General features: G+C 34.3%; 1 protein-coding gene across 3 annotated transcripts in view; it reads left to right on the forward strand.

Moving 5' to 3' along the window:
* The first annotated feature begins 1966 nt into the window (after positions 1-1966).
* The window catches only part of LOC117122470, a 21485-nt gene continuing 6875 nt past the window's right edge, over positions 1967-16576 (forward strand). Inside the window, exons 1-3 of one of the 3 annotated variants that reach the window (XM_033268055.1) lie at positions 1967-2094; positions 8543-9134; positions 10018-10167. In XM_033268055.1, coding sequence (XP_033123946.1) covers positions 8548-9134; positions 10018-10167 — 737 coding nt within the window. In that variant the 5' untranslated portion in view covers positions 1967-2094; positions 8543-8547. Of the gene's footprint in view, positions 2095-3099; positions 3341-8542; positions 9135-10017; positions 10168-16576 lie in introns of those variants that run through there. The other 2 variants (XM_033268056.1, XM_033268054.1) reach the window with 2 other exon arrangements.

The raw sequence follows: 16576 nt of genomic DNA on the forward strand, positions 1-16576 counted from the left end.
AAAATTTACTTTAAGATAATCGTTTTCGTTATAGTGTTATTGTACTAAGTTTTGAAGAATAATATGGATAGTAAATAGTATTAATATTATAATTATTATTATTATTAAGAAGTGTAAAAGCTAGAGCCAGTGAAGTAGTAGCCTTAAACAATGAAGTTTGCTCTTAAACGTAAGAAGAAGACAATCATACGATGACAAAGCATTACATGATGCTTAAGAAGACGCAAGGGATACTGGTTCAGATTATTTTTTATTTCCACCACCCCCCCCCCCCCCCCTTTTTTAATTTTCTTTTTTTCCGTTTGCTGAACGCATCGATACCTTGTTTAGGTGGTCTTTACTTTTGAACTCATTTCTCACAGGACCGGTTGACACTCTGCCTTGTCTGGTAGGATATGAACGATTTCAATGAAATTGGTATGGTATTGAATTAGCTATATACACGATTATAATATTCAAGATCCAAGATTTCTTTATTGTCCATAAAAGGAGATTTCTGAAAAAAATAAATAAATAAAAGGAGATTATACTCGTATAAAAAGTATACATAAAATTTGGTGTTTCTTTCACATTAAGTAGGCCCTACACAGTTGTTTATCTGTTAATTATCAAATGAAAATCGCCAAGAGCGTCTTAAAGCATTATTGTTTTTCAAACGTGAATTTGTCGAAAGGTAATTCAAAACAAACAAACCCTGCAGCACAGTGCCTATAAAAATCTGATCAGTATTTTAGAGTTTATTCATTATAAGTGATAATAACTATTTGAGAAAAACGTATGTTCCCATTAAAAGTTACTGAAGAGTGATTGCATTATTAGGCTAATATATCCCGAATAAATCAGCTGTTAAGTAATAACGATCTATCAAATACAGGCGACAGTAGGCCATGAGGTACGGTATAACTATAAGCTGTGTGATTGATAATATGCTTTGACGTTCGAAATAACCATGCGCAGTTCAAATTTTACAATTTATACAATTACAACAATTCCATTAGAGCTACACAATTTTAAAAATACACAAAACTCCAAACTTGTCACACGTAAAATATAAAAGCTTAAGTTAGGCCCCATAAAAAAATTATTAGTTTATCACCCTATCAAATAATAAAACTAATGAGGGAGGGAGATTTTTTTTTATTTTTATTTATTTATTCATTTTTTTTTGCTAACCTTACCCCCATTTTACCGATGTTCGCAAGTAAATCAATGGTTAAGGATAAATTTATAAAAAGTCATAAAACATGGAATCAAATTTATATTAAAAAAGATGGTTTTGTTGTACCAGTAAACATATTTGTAAGAAATCCCGATGTTTCAAGTGAAAAAAGATGGAAAAATTACCTTTTGAAATAAAAATATATGTTGATTGAAAAAAAAAAAAAACAGAATTTTTCCAAAAGTGGATGAGGGAGGGGGTGATAAACTAATAATTTTTTTTTACGGGCCTTATGAAGCTTTGACCTCAATAATAGACTTAATCTAAGGTAAGGTAACAAAACCGACTCCCACATTACAGAATAAAATACGGTAGTGATGCTGTGTAAAACCAGTCTTAGGAGGACTATGTAGATCCTGATGTTAATTAACGCGATGTAATTGGTATTACGACCTCTCGGATCCAGCTCTACTCCAAATTATGTAAGATTCACCTCTGGGGGGCTGATAGACCAGCAACATTTATACCGTTGCCGAGGATGACAACCAATGCAATTTCTCATTTTTAATATTTGTGGTCATAAGACCGACCATAATTCAAGATTATAAAACGAGAACCTAATAATAATTATTTGTAATACAAGTTAATACAATAATCTATTTATAATTATAAGCCTAAAATTATTAGGCCTATTATTCTGCAATTTAGTTACAAAACGCTATGCGCAGCTTTGACGATGTAAGTACGTAATAATAATGAACACATACTATCCCGGAACTATGTTAAGATAATGTGTAGGCCTACAAGAACGAAATAAAATCATAAAAATAGACGTTTCTAATCAATACGGCACACACTGAATGAATGTTGTGTTACTCGATGGACAAAGGAAAGAACAATACACACAATAGGACCAAGGGCAACATTCGATTAAGGTAACTTATTAGGCATATTTATCATGAAGAGCCTACTGGTAGAAGGGAGTCCATGACACCCTAGGTGTTTTAGTCATTAGTTATTCATTTTATAGGTATCATAATTTGTCCGAGGAGCCGTAGCTTGTGCAGTACATGGTGTGGGCTACGTAAATATGAACTTCGGTTTTAAGGTGTACTGTTTGATATGGGGATTTATGGGGTTTCTACACCATGAGGTTGTATAGTTTATGTGTTGAGGTCTAGTGTAAGATTGTTGAGTACTTTGGCAGACATTTTGTATTTGTTGAAACCATATGCACGTCAGAAACCGGTCCTTAAAAAGAATTACATCTAATAATGTTATTTTTACATTTATTTATCTTATTTTATTTTAATTTTTAGGCCCAGCGCCGAGAATATGCCAATACTAAGTGTCTTTACTAAGTGGCAATCCTTTCACAAGACAAACATATAAACTAGATACACATGTCTCATTATGAGGCTTAGGGAGTGGAGTGGAGTGGAGTTGTTCGTTGAACCCAGGACCCTGGGATTGGAAGGCAAGCATGTTAACCACCAAGCTATATACTGTCTCTTATACACATCTAGATTATTGAAGGAAGTTAGCCGTTAACACTGCTGAATAAATATAATATAAATTATCAAATGTACATATATGTATATATATATGTGTATATATATATGTATATAAAATAGTCATATGTGTGTTGCACGTATGTATGTATGTATATATATGTATATATGTCAAGTATTCCTCGTTCGTTTAAACATTTACATTGTTTGCTTTATTCATGATACTACATTGATACATACAATTTCACTTTGGCCTATATACGAATAGGCCTAGTATTGCCTATATATACACATGCTATTATTATGGTAATAGGTGGTTAAATAGTGTTTCTAATGTCTGCGGAAAATCGATACATTAACATTTAACACACCACGGTTTGTGTTGACTTGAAGTTTTACTTATCACTTTGCGCAATTGTTGAAAGTAGGAATCGATAACATAAATACTTGCAATGTTTAGCGCTGTCATAGTCTAAAGATCACACAATGCAGACCACCATTAGAGGACATCGCAGTGTATTTATTTTAGGCCTAACCGTAAAAGTATTGGAATTTACCCCATGGTTCAAGTTAAAGTATCAGCACCCGGTTATGATGGAGAATGAAAACAAGGTTTTATAAGATTTATTGAGTCGTTTTACAGATCTTTTACTGAAGAATACCGTAGCAGGTAGGGAAATCGAGTCAAGTATTCCTCGTTCGCTTATCTATTTTGAATAGATCAATCTACATAAAGTTCACAGTGTCAGTGAAAGCAGCATTGTAATAAAATTAGTGTCATCATTGACTTAACTTGAACGTTAACTTAAATATACCGAAATTACGGCCCAAGTATTATAGACCCTTTCGAATGGAGGTGGTGTGTCTGCATGCTGGTAGTATTCATAAGCTTTTTAACCGAGACTATAGTAAAATACGGTATTTGTTTAATCATGTATTTTCAGCTATTTAAGTCTGTTTAAGTTCATATTATATATAGGCATATATAATATATAATATGCCATTTTAATGTATTGTAACATGTATAAAAATAACTGAAGAAATGAGCTCTTAGGAGTCAACGGCCAACCATGCTTTGAGTAGGATTAGCGCTTGTCTTTACGGATTAAGTATTACTATTTTGGTCCGTTTTTTGTTCATGTTTATGTTTAGCGCATAGAGGTCTCCATAATTATGCGCTCTAAAAGTCGACCATTATTATTATTATTATTATTATTATTATTATTATTATTATTATTATTATTATTATTATTATTATTATTATTATTATTATTATTCTGATCCCTATTTTTGAAAATTATTTTATCAATTTTTTTATGTCATGTGAAATTGATTGAATGATTCACACTTATTGAACTTTAAAAGTGGTTCATTAATCTAGATGTTTATTCACGATTTATCTGTTTTAGTAGCGAAAATTATAAGACCCTGTGGCCACACCTCTGGTACAAGAGTTTGAATACGCACTTCTGGTAAACCGTTAATTAGAACATAAATATAACGAACCTTCTCAAGAGTATCAGTGTATTGCTTGTTAAAATGGCGTTTTGTGTGGTTCAATATTCAATATCAATTTTATTTGTGGTGTTGGCATATTTGATTGAGCTGGGAAAGAAAATCCTCGAAGACTATCGGTACAATAGCTGACCATACAGCTACATATTAGGCTCTATGCATTGAATTGCTAATTTAAAGTACTGTTTTAAAAGTTATCAATTTCAAATGAGAAAAAGAGCAAAATAATTGTAGTCAAGTAAAATGAATTGTGATCATGTGTTTACTATTCATCATCCTCAACGTATTACTCTTAGTTTATCTCTATTTCCCCGCATTTCTATATCAGCCGCTTATATCCCACGTGCTACTCGTCTTTTGGAATACCTTACCTGGTGAAATTCGTAATTGTAATATTTCTGGACAGGCTATTAAAGCTCAATTTTCTATTTTTTTAAATATACACTTTTAAACTAATTTTAATATCGATAGTATTTTTAGTTGGACACTATTGATGATGTACTAATTGTAGAACGTAACTTTTTTCCTGTGCTTTGTCAATATAAGTTTTGTATGATAGGACTTCTTAATGTTTTTTTGTTAGGGTTTACCATCTTCGTATAGGTGTTCTGCACGTGTTTGGTTTTTCCTTTCCTTTTATTTGATTGTTTTGTATTTATGTTTGACATGGCTGAAACATATATAAATAAATAAAATAAGTGAATAAATAAATTCACTTTTTACTCATTTACAAATTTGTTACAACGAAAAATCCTTTAATTGGTTACCAACTAATTCAACCAGACCCATGCATGACATAGGAAATGTTTTTATGCGTTTACAGTAATATTTTTTTATCCTAAAATTGAAAAATAAGAACCTACTTTTTTTTTATTTGCATGATGTAACTTTGTTTTTCCTTTCTGTATGTCATTTTAACATTGTGGCCCATGGTTCACCCTTTGACACAAGTCCGTCCGTCTGTTGTGTTCAATATTTATAAATAAACATAAAAAGTACTATCATTTGGGTGATAGTAGGCCTACTTTCTATTACTCAAATCTTAACCAATCTGATGCCTAGAATCTATGTATGTGCGGTATATAAACCACACAATGCTCATACCAACAATTCACATTGTTGACAGTTATGAATGTTGTTTTTCACGTGACTGTCATCAATATTATGCATCTATCAATTTCTTATTTAGGTACACTGCTGTGCGTTTTGACATTAATCAAATTAATTACAATGTCCTTTAGTTGTGTTACATTATCTCCTGTAGGCCTAATTGCTGGCAAGTTTTCAACGAGAGTGCTAAGGATTGTCGAGGGCATATTTTTAATAAAATTTAATAATTATCTCTACACGTCGAGCAGAGAATAAAGGAAGGGAATATGAAAACCTTGAAGCGGGTTTTAACTGTAGCTGATTAACAATGTTATGAACAAACAGTAGGCTAATGGTGTAATTACTCCTAACACTAACAGTAGGTAATTGCTTGATACAGCGCTTCTTGATCATTCGGCTGCTTATTATTTTAGCTTTGCATAGGAAGAGGCTATGAATAATAAGCTTTCAATAATCCTGGATTATTTTATACGAATTTAACTTATTTTTTTTATAACTTAATAATAGGCCCTTAGTAATTATTATATTTTTTCAGAAATTGTATAGTATACGGTAACTATTCTAGTAACAGTATTTAAATACAAATGCTAATTAACAATAAGAATATAAACTTTTTCGAAAACCTATAAGGAATATTTGTTATTTTCGATTTCGCTCTGCGTGTTAAGCCAAAATGTCTAGGATGGCAATGGATGTTCTCTGCATTTTCTTTGCTACAAGAGCTCGCCAAGCTCGACTACTTTAAAAGTCAGGGATAGTCTTAACATCCCTCTTCTTTAACGTTTAAAAATAATACTTAGTATGTGTATATTTTCAGATAGCATGGAGCCTGTCTCTTATACACATCTAGATGTGTATAAGAGACAGTGACAAGACTATCCATATTCTTTAAATGTACTAGAAAACAAGGTTTATTTTTGGCTTATAGAAATAGTATTTGCCGTTTGATTAAAGTATATCATCCGGAACATAGTATAAGACGCCGATGCTCATCTATTAGGCCTATGTATACACGCGTGTTATTAATCAGATCACCAAGTTAATAATAGGCATTGTAATCAACTTTTCTGGCGATTCCAAGTTTTCAATGCATAAGATTATTGTATAAAATGAAATCAAGACGATCGAAGTCTATTATTAATTTTGTCCTTCAAAATTCTTACCGCATGTAATTCAATTTTGAAGGGGTATAAAAACAAGTATAATAAAGTTAGAAAAGTGTGTTATGGCCTGGTGGAGATGAAGACATACTATACCGTACGCATCTAGGCCCACTTAATAGAAATCTTTCATTCCAAACATAATTGGTGGAGCATCAGTATCGGTACTCTAGCAACACAGTCATCATTATCCACATCAGTATCATTATCAAAATCATCAGTATATCATTATTATAATCACAGCTATCATTGGTAATGCCTCTATGCATTTTACATTATTTCCCGTCAGTATAACAATTTATTGACCACAGTTTAACCATACATTACCCATCTTCTATGGGTTGATTACCCATGTTGATTATTGCAGGAAGGAATGATTATTCACCACCTCTGCCTGATTATATAGCCAGCGTATCGCATAGGACTAAATTACAATCCTCGAATTTGTATATGATAATATACTTCATAGGTCTTATCAACACTAATTACGTTATGTAAATAAATCGTGTAGACGTGATCGACTTTCATTAAATCATAATTATTTATACTTGAAGATGAAGTTACATCACATTAGGGCTAAAAATGGGGACAGTACATGTAAAAGTCAATTGATTAAGGTTGATTTCCATTAAATTGCTACGCGTTAACGCCGACCAGTTATTGACGACGCTGATTGGTCTGTCGAATCGTGGCGCATTCCCGAATGCGTTGGGGAGTGCATAGTATAATGGCCGAGCGGTTAGCAGGGACGCCGCAAGCTATAGCCATAATATCGGCGCTGGTTCGAACGGCACGCTCGCCTATGGTTCTGGTGGTAGAACAAGTCTTCTCGGATAATGACTAAAAACCGTAGGCCCAATGTATACAATGGCTCGTGTGCACTATAAAGAACCCAGTACATCCTTCGAGACGAGTAGGGGGGATACCCTGGTGTACAGCCCCTGTAGTGGACGACAGAGTTGCTGGTACCGGGTTACCGGGTAGCACAGACACGAAGGGACCCTTAGGGACGAAGAAAGTCATTGATCGAGTTCCTAGTCCACATATCAAGCGCCCTGAGCATCTTACATTAAATGGATATGTGAGCTTTTTAAAACTACACTATTATCATTATTATTATTATTATTATTATTATTATTATTATTATTATTATTATTATTATTGTTATTGTTATTGTTATTATTATTATTATTATTATTATTATTATTATTATTATTATTGCGCATTGAAAAGATCTTATAGCACCTGTGTTTTATAAAAAGAAATTATCTTTCAATTTAAAATAGGCATTATCTCGTAACTGACATTTAGAATTTAATATGTACCGGTAAGTAAATGAAAGGGAGAAATATAGTTGTTAAATTTAATTAAATACTGTACTATAAATAAATGAGATTAGGTAAAAAGACAAGCAGTGAAAAGTCAGGTATACACTAATTAGTCAATGATCAGTGTTAATAACATACACATTACACAGCAATATTATCACTAATAATACTAATTAATAATGAGACCAATATTATTAATTCATTTAGCCGTTCACATAAATGATGAGCATGATAATTTGTCTTTACAGATTTTGTTGATGTTTTTTCGCGAGGGAAACTCCGTTTTAATCTTACAGAGACCATAGAGAAAATTTCTCTATGCAGAGACTAATGTGCGGTTGTTGCTTATGATAAACATCAGGAAAGATGTCCAACGGATGAGGGCGCATGCCATAAATACATTCAAAACTTTCCGAATTAACAATGATATACTTCTTGAAAGTGGACAGGCTTTTCACCAGGACTTTAGGGGCCAGTTGGTGCCTCCATTTGTATTTTTAAAATATCTTTTAAACTCACTGTGGTGTGATTTAGGCGACTATACCTAACATCACAGTAAAAACCATAATAATATTATGAGAAGTAGGGGTTAGAACATCGCTAGGCAGCTGTAGACAAATAAATTAAATTATTGGCTGACTCCAGATGATGTTTTCAGGGTATATTGCGCCGATTTTAATTTTATATTATCAGTGTTACAGCAAATTATTTTGTGTTCATCATGCACGTGATCAATACTTAGTATGTGTATATTTTCAGATAGCATGGAGCATGGCAAGAAATCGAATAGAATAGTCAGACCACTCACCGCACCTGTTATCAGGACAAGCTCAAGGCAGAATGGTCCACCGTCAAGCAAATCAAGCCACCAGACGACGAGAGTAAGACCTGCGACTGCTAAAGCGTCTATACAGTTACCGCCTCGTTCCCCCTCCCCCGGCCACAGTCAATACATTGAGTCATTATTCCAGACAAGTGATAGATTGATACTCGGCAGATCAGTTAAAACAAACAGAGGAGAGAAAGGGTGGATAGGATGTCTTAGAACTCCCCAGTACCACTCTTCTATTGGTCACTCTCAAACAGAATCGTCCCGCCAAGAACAGCTCACTTCAGAGACTACCCGACCGGATAATAGTGACAGTGACGATGAGGCAGGCGCCACACCATACGACACAAAGAAAGTCATAGATGAAACTAATGAAAAATTGAAGAGAAATCTTCATCAGCGTCTCACAGCTCACAAGAACATCGGTATAACCAGTGATGTTATTTTTCAAATGCAGCTGAGAAGCAGTTTTTGGACATCTGATATGCTGTATCATAATTGGGGCAGCCATCTTCTTGATTTGTAAGGCACTGATGACATCGAACTAGTAGTCATTTGTCATGTTATGTGATGTTTAGTTTGTATAAACATGCATTGTGATAACATTCGAAGTGTAGGAAAAGGAAATTTATTGTTTTAAAACAACGCCCTCATAAGATGGATAGTAAACTACTGTACTACATACTATCTCCATGATAGCAAGAATATGCAATAAGCTTATGATTGTTCTAAACTAGTGTTTCTTATAGATCTGCTCCTTATAGCATTATGTTTGCATTTTACATTCAGTTCTAAAATTCACGTAATTTCTCGTGAGACAGAGTTTAACTAAAATACTACTAGTGGGTGGAATCGAATTGGCTCTCTCTACAGTACAATCCAGAACACTACATTATTAATAATACAATACAATATGGTTTTCAAACATGGCCGGCTGAGAACCAAGGTGGAGGCGTCACTTTTTGGCGGAAAATATATAATGTCTATGCAGATTTTTGTATGATCGACTCACAATTCCACCGGCCCTGACAAAGACAACACCATAACCTCATTAGATAAGTTTATGAACATTCGGTTGGGGAAATCGTTCCTGCATAAGCACCTATTGTATTGTAATATGCCTCATCGTTTTGATCACTTTTAGAATTTTCACAAAGATAAGTAAGTTTTAATACATAAAAGCTCATCACCGAAACGTTCGTTAATCGACTAATAGACACACGCAATTAATATGCGCTTAGTTTTAAATAATGAAAACAATGATTATTTAATGTTGTATATTTAGGCCTACTTTGAATGAATTAAATCCTTTTCCCATCCTAACGGTTTCGACGATTGTCTTTTATGATTAGGCCCGCTTAGAATAGCATGTAAATCAGCCCCATTTACCGTTCTTCTATTCCAGGCGGGAAAGAAATTGCCAGAGTTCTGGAAACATCGGGAATATTTCAAAAGAGAGTACAGAGGAAGAACCATTGCCACAAACGAACGAGAGAAGAGCAGCAATATGTTTCCACATGGCACACAACACACCGCTATCTATAGGCACACTAGGGTGAGTAGCCGCCTGTACATTAATAATTTTTTTTCTCGGAAAATAATGTTAAATCATCGTATATATGACCCATGTAAAAGCGTGGCTTTTATTATTAAATGGTATAACATTCTATTCTGATTGCAAAATAAAATTAATTGTAGGCCTAATAGATTTCTCAAAGAGGAAATAATATACCTGGCCATACTATGTTCTACGTATGTCTTGGTGATCTATGTTATAATTATGCTTATTTCAAAGTGATGTAACCCAGTGCGTCAGATAACGTCTGGGACTCGAAACTTACCGGCCTGAAAATATCTAACAACATAGATCATCAAAGCCTCCATCTCACGAAGTGAACATAAATCCATATTTCAGCTTAATTGAGAGAAAAATATTGACTTTACTGTCGATATTCATTCCAGATTTTTAGCTGTTTTGAACACGTTGCATTGTTTACACAATTACTTAGATTCCTGTGGCTTGACTAAAAGGCCATGTCAAAAAAATTGAAGTTATTGATCGTCCACTCCCTACATTACGAAAAAAAAAACATCCAAGCATTTCCCCCTCATGAAAATATCGTCTTTCCGCCCACAATTTAACTTCGGCTAGGCCTATGACCCTCTACTATAAAATAAGTACGATACACAAAGTAGAAACGTAACATTAATCATAGTAAGTCTGGAGTCTTGTCGTCTATAGATGTGTATAAGAGACAGATATGGACCTACATGATACTTTCCAGAAAAGTTACCGTATTCATGGTCCAATGAAGAAATGATCCAATTTTTGTGTCTATCCGATATTAATAATATTGCACTGTAAAAACAATACAACTAATAATAATTAGACTTACTAGCCCAGGTCTGTTTGAAAAACAGGGCATAGGGCTCTTCTTCATTGCTATAATGGCAAATCCTAATATCCACACCCTACTCCGGGTTGTCACAAAAAAAAAGATCATTTCTTTATTGGACCATGAAAAACTTTTCAGGAAAGTATCATGTAGGTCCATTTATAACTGGGACGTTAGCAATTTAAGTGACCCTCAAAATCACACCCTAAATTGGATCGTCACCAACACATTATAATTTCTTCCTTGTGACTTGGTTAAACCTTACCGAAAGTTCCATTCAGTTAAGTTGATTGGTTTTTTTAAATATCTGGTCTGGGACATTTTTCTTTAAGTGGTTCTCATACATATCCATACCATACGCCGGATCGTCACAAGTATTTAATTATTTCTTCATTGGACCATGACAAACTACTATATATCCTCTTGACCCATTGAATATGTTTTAGAGATACAGTGTTTAGGACTGGGACGTTAGAAATTTAAATGACCCTCGAATTTACACCCTAAACCTGATCGTCATCAAAGTGTGATTATTTCTTCCTTGTAACTTGGTTAAGCATTCACGAAAATTTCATTGAGACCATTATCTAGTCTGGACGTTTTCATCCTCATATCCACACCCTACACCGGGATCGTCATCAAAATGTAATAATTCTTCATTGGACCATGACAGACTATTATAGAATGTTTCCTTTTGACCAATTGATTAGATTTTTGCCTTTGACGTCAGAAATTTAAATGACCTCAAATTTACACCCTAAACTGAATCACCAGCACATAATAATGTCTTCCTTGTAACCTACAAGGAATACAACTTTATAAAAGTTGTATTCAGAGCAGTTGACCAGTTTTTGAAATATCTGGTGTAGAGCGTTTGTCCTAAGATCCCTTTAATTGGACCTCACTTCCACACCCCACTTTAGATTGACACAAAATATTAGGAGGCACATCCTTGATGGTCTATGCTTCTACAGATTTTGGAAAAGAGCTAACCATTGAAAATGACCAAAGTACCGCGCGGAATAAGATAGATAATAAAAGTATGTATGAAACAAAAAAAAACAAAAACAAAAAAAAAGAACAAAAATAATGGCTTTTCCAGCTAGTGCTGGGAAAAGCCAATAGTAACAGTGTATCTATTTAAACACTGTTATTATATTCTCAATAAAAAAAAAACTGTTCTAACGTTTGTTAGTCTGAATGCTTTGTGCCAAACCACTTCATGGCTTTCCGGTACTTAGCATAGTATTATTGTATGATACCTAGACTAAAGACGACTTCCCACATTATTTCATACAATATGATATCAATATTAAGGGTTGGTAAACACATTAATCATAGTAAGTCTGGAGTCTTGTCGTCTACCGAACATACATCAACATGTTGAATTGTTATGCCGCATGCTATTTCTACCTTTGAGTCATCTGCATACAGTCGATGATCGATGGAACGGTTCATCATCGGCTTGTTTTATTCCATCTTAGCGATATAGTCCAAGTCCGTAGCCAGGGGTTCCTGAGGGTTCGTCCGATCCCTTTTTCAGCGAACCCCCTTTGAGAAGCAAACCCCTCTTTGACAAGGAAACCCATGTGACTTAAACAATTACATTGCTTTTATTGTATAGTAGTATTAGAGTATTTGTAAGATTGATTTCTAGCAAAACAAAACAAAACAAAAACTCTACTTTGTTGTTTTTACAATAAATATTGATGTTCAAATTTATATTTGATGTTCAAATTTCAGTGTTTTTACTGGGCGTTGTTAACAACAGTTTTAAAATCCTGTGTTGAATAGAAGTGATCATTATTACTTTAGAGGCCCTGCATACTAGAACTCTTACTTCTTTGCATTGGATAATTACAAAAATGTATTTCATTTTAAACTGCCAGAAGTATTTAAATATTTGCCATATACACCCTTTAAAAGTGCAAAAAAGCTCCGGCTTCCGGGGCTTCGACCCTTGACCCCCACGCCCTGAACCCCACCCCTTGGCTGAAGCTGCTACGGGCCTGTAGTCGAAGTATTATCGTAGTTTAACATGTTGTGTAAGCATCATCTTTATTAGCCTACTATGTATTCCGTGGTATTGCGGTAAATGTTCTTGGTCGTCTAATGAATTTTGGTGATTAAAAATATTAGCAAACGATTATAGTGCAAGCAATTAACAAGGTTGACGTGGTTGTTTATAGTCAACCAGTCAACTTGTCTTATCGGCACCTTCCATTGAGGTTTATTAGTGGCCTGCATTAATTATCACTATTCGTTTATTACTTTCATCCATTACATTGTTCATGTATCATTATCATCTCTTCATCATTAACATCATCTTCATCATCATCATTATCTTTATCACAATTATCATCGTCATTATGATCTCATCTTCATCATCATCATCATCATCATTTTCATTAATCAAACTAAACACTGACCAGTTGAAACATATTTTTAATAGCAAAGAATACGCGCATGCCCCAATCCCCCCCCCCCAATTCAGAGTTTAAGCCTGGTACAGTTAAAAGTCCTTGGTTTCACGCTTTTTCAACAATATTAGCGGAAAGGACGAATCAAAGCAGATAATTTTTTTTTAGAGCATGGGCTTGCCATTTTTTGTCAGAGAGGTCGAACTTATGCAGCCCTAAAATTAATTATCATTATATCATCTAACACGCAGGGGAATTTGTTAACTTCCTGCTTCGATGCAGGACCTGCCTATTACGAGGTGTCCAATTAATTATCATTATATCATCTAACACGCAGGGGAATTTGTTAACTTCCTGCTTCGATGCCGGACCTGCCTATTACGAGGTGTCCAAGAAACAGGGTAAACACTCTAATGATTTTTATCAATTCCTTATGAGGTTTATGTTGATAGGACCTCCTTACCAAGGAACAATACACACAGCATACAATAATCGTCTGATATCTGTTACCGAGCAGCCAATTAAAATCGAGGGTACGAGGGATGTAAAGGTAGACCTCCGCGTACGGAAAATTGATTGTCTGTTTACTTGCAGGCGACATCGAACGAAATGTCCAACCAAATCATAGATCCGATATTTAGCGCTTTGAAATCGCGCGAGCAAACCAAAACAACGCTTATGTATACTTACGGTATCGAAAAACAGTATGCTATGGCTGGTGAGGACAAACGGGAAAAAAAATCTTCGGCAAGGTTTTTTATTACGCCGTTTCTGAGTAATACTGACGAGAAGCCATATTACAATCTTGACGCTCCGAAGGTTTTCAAAGCAACTTCATCGAACCCAAACAGGAAAATATCAACAGCAGACTTACGATGCAGGAAACTTCGCAGGTAATATAACTTACCATGTAAATTAATATTGAATATGTTAAATCATCAGATAAATATATCATAAATATATTAGGCCTATGAAAACTGGAATTATGGTTTCTATCTTGAAGCATGTTGCTATAGGCGTAACTCAAACACGGCTCCCATTTTTGTTTTCAAATTAAGTAGAATGAATTTATACACAGCTGCAAATACGATATTTGTGATTTTCATCAATTAAAGACTCGTTTTAAACACTCAAATTGATAGCGTCATTACTAAACCATTGTAATTATATTTATATATAGAGCTTATTGTTCATCCCAATACCGTAAATGACAAAACTTGACAATACTAAAATATTTTTGCTTTTTTATCTCTAATTTAGGTTTAATGCTATCGTTATCCATGGGTCTATACGTTCCAACTAACTTACAAAAAAAAAGTCGATATCATTATAATTGAATTGTTACCATCCGTTTCATGATTTGTGAAGAAAATACTATAAAGACACTGCACTGTATCTATTGTAGTCTAGAATTGCCTATGTATATACCGACTACTACCCCGTTGTTAATTTACTAAACTGTTTTAATTTTAACAATTATTTCAAAGAAACTGAACACCTTTGTTTACGGGTGGAATAATAAACTGCTGGCTGTAGCCACAGTAGAGTTCAAAAGTGTTGCTGCGACGCCACCTAAAGGAAATGTAGGCCTATTCAGCCTTATTTCTTTAAGTGGGTGCTTGGGGTATAATTTTGCAGTTATAAGACCTACATAACCAATACCCAAGCAGTCAACTTATCAATTCAGGTAACCCAGATATATTGGTAATTTGGTTTTAATGATATGAATTTATTGTCCAGTTTTGCCTTGAACAACCTATAACCCTGTTATATTTGTGTTGCAGTATCCTCTAATTTTGCTCATTCTCCCGTTATCACGATGTACTAAAAAAACAAACACACGGATAATGATTCGCTAACACTATCGGAGAATGTGGGCAAACTAATTGAGGGTATAATAAAGAGAGATATACAGGTAATTTTGCTTAGGCCTAATTATTATGGCCACGGATTTAATTTGATCTTTGAGAGTACGACCTACTTGTCGTCTGCGGGTTCACTTCCTAAGCTGGTCACAGGCACAAGGCACTTTTAAAATGTGTAGACTTTAAGCCGCACCTAAGTGTGTTTATTTACCGTACATCTATATCCAACGACAATGCTCATCGCGACGAATCTGATTAGTTTGGGACCCTTAAAGCCTAATCTTCCGCTTGAAAAGTTAATATTTTGTTTGTGAGAATACCTGATGTTTATTCTATGATTGAACCCAAGACCTCCAGATTAGAAGGCGTGCATCTTATTTATTAAAACACAGCAACACTTAAATAGAATACAGAATGAGAACCGTTGATAATGTGTGAATATCGATACTTTTTGTCGACTCTTATTCCTTGTTATTTTACGTAAAACAAAAGCTACAAAATAGACTTCTACAACATTTGTTTGGGTTTCATTTTTTAATAAATAATTATTATATATGAATATTGGATATTGGGTTATTAATCCAGCGTGTTTTGTAACATAAAACTATAATAAAGTATAACGTGCTATGCCCTACTTTTATACTCACCCAATCTGTTTATTTAGGTAGGTGTATACCTCACTCATTAACTTCAAACAACGTAATTGATTCAATGTATATTCCATTTGTCAATTAGGTCATGATTGGGATGACGTTCATAAGGCATTGATACAGCGACATAATTATAATCTTGTTTATGGATAGGCCTACTAGTAATACGGTTTAACAATTAAATCTCATTGTATGAGGTTCTAAGAAATACGTAAGATAATTTTAATTTGAGATATTTAAGTGACACGTAGACGAAAGTTGTACCGTACACCATTTTGATGATCGACCGGTCGAATTTTTTAATCAAAGGTCAGATTTGCTTTAAGTTGTTTCCCCCCACCCCCCGACAATGAACACGAGATGTTACAGGTTCGAATCCCGTCTGGTTGAGAAATGATAAATTCTTCTGTATGTATGTATGTATGTATGTATGTATATATGGGTGTATGCATGTGTGTATTTATGTATGTATGTAGGTGTGTTTGTGTGGGTGTGTGTGTGTGTGTTGTTTTGCATTTAGCTGGCCCACTACTATATGTAGTTTGAGCACTCTTCTTATTTATCTGAACTGCACTGATGAGTCTTTAAAGGACGAAACAAAGTTGTAATCATATTGATTTAACTTATATTAAC

This window comes from Anneissia japonica, unplaced genomic scaffold (genome assembly GCF_011630105.1).
Source record: "Anneissia japonica isolate Jap-2015-1 unplaced genomic scaffold, ASM1163010v1 scaffold275_len1219475_cov178, whole genome shotgun sequence".
In the NCBI taxonomy this organism is placed as follows: Eukaryota; Metazoa; Echinodermata; class Crinoidea; order Comatulida; family Comatulidae; genus Anneissia; species Anneissia japonica.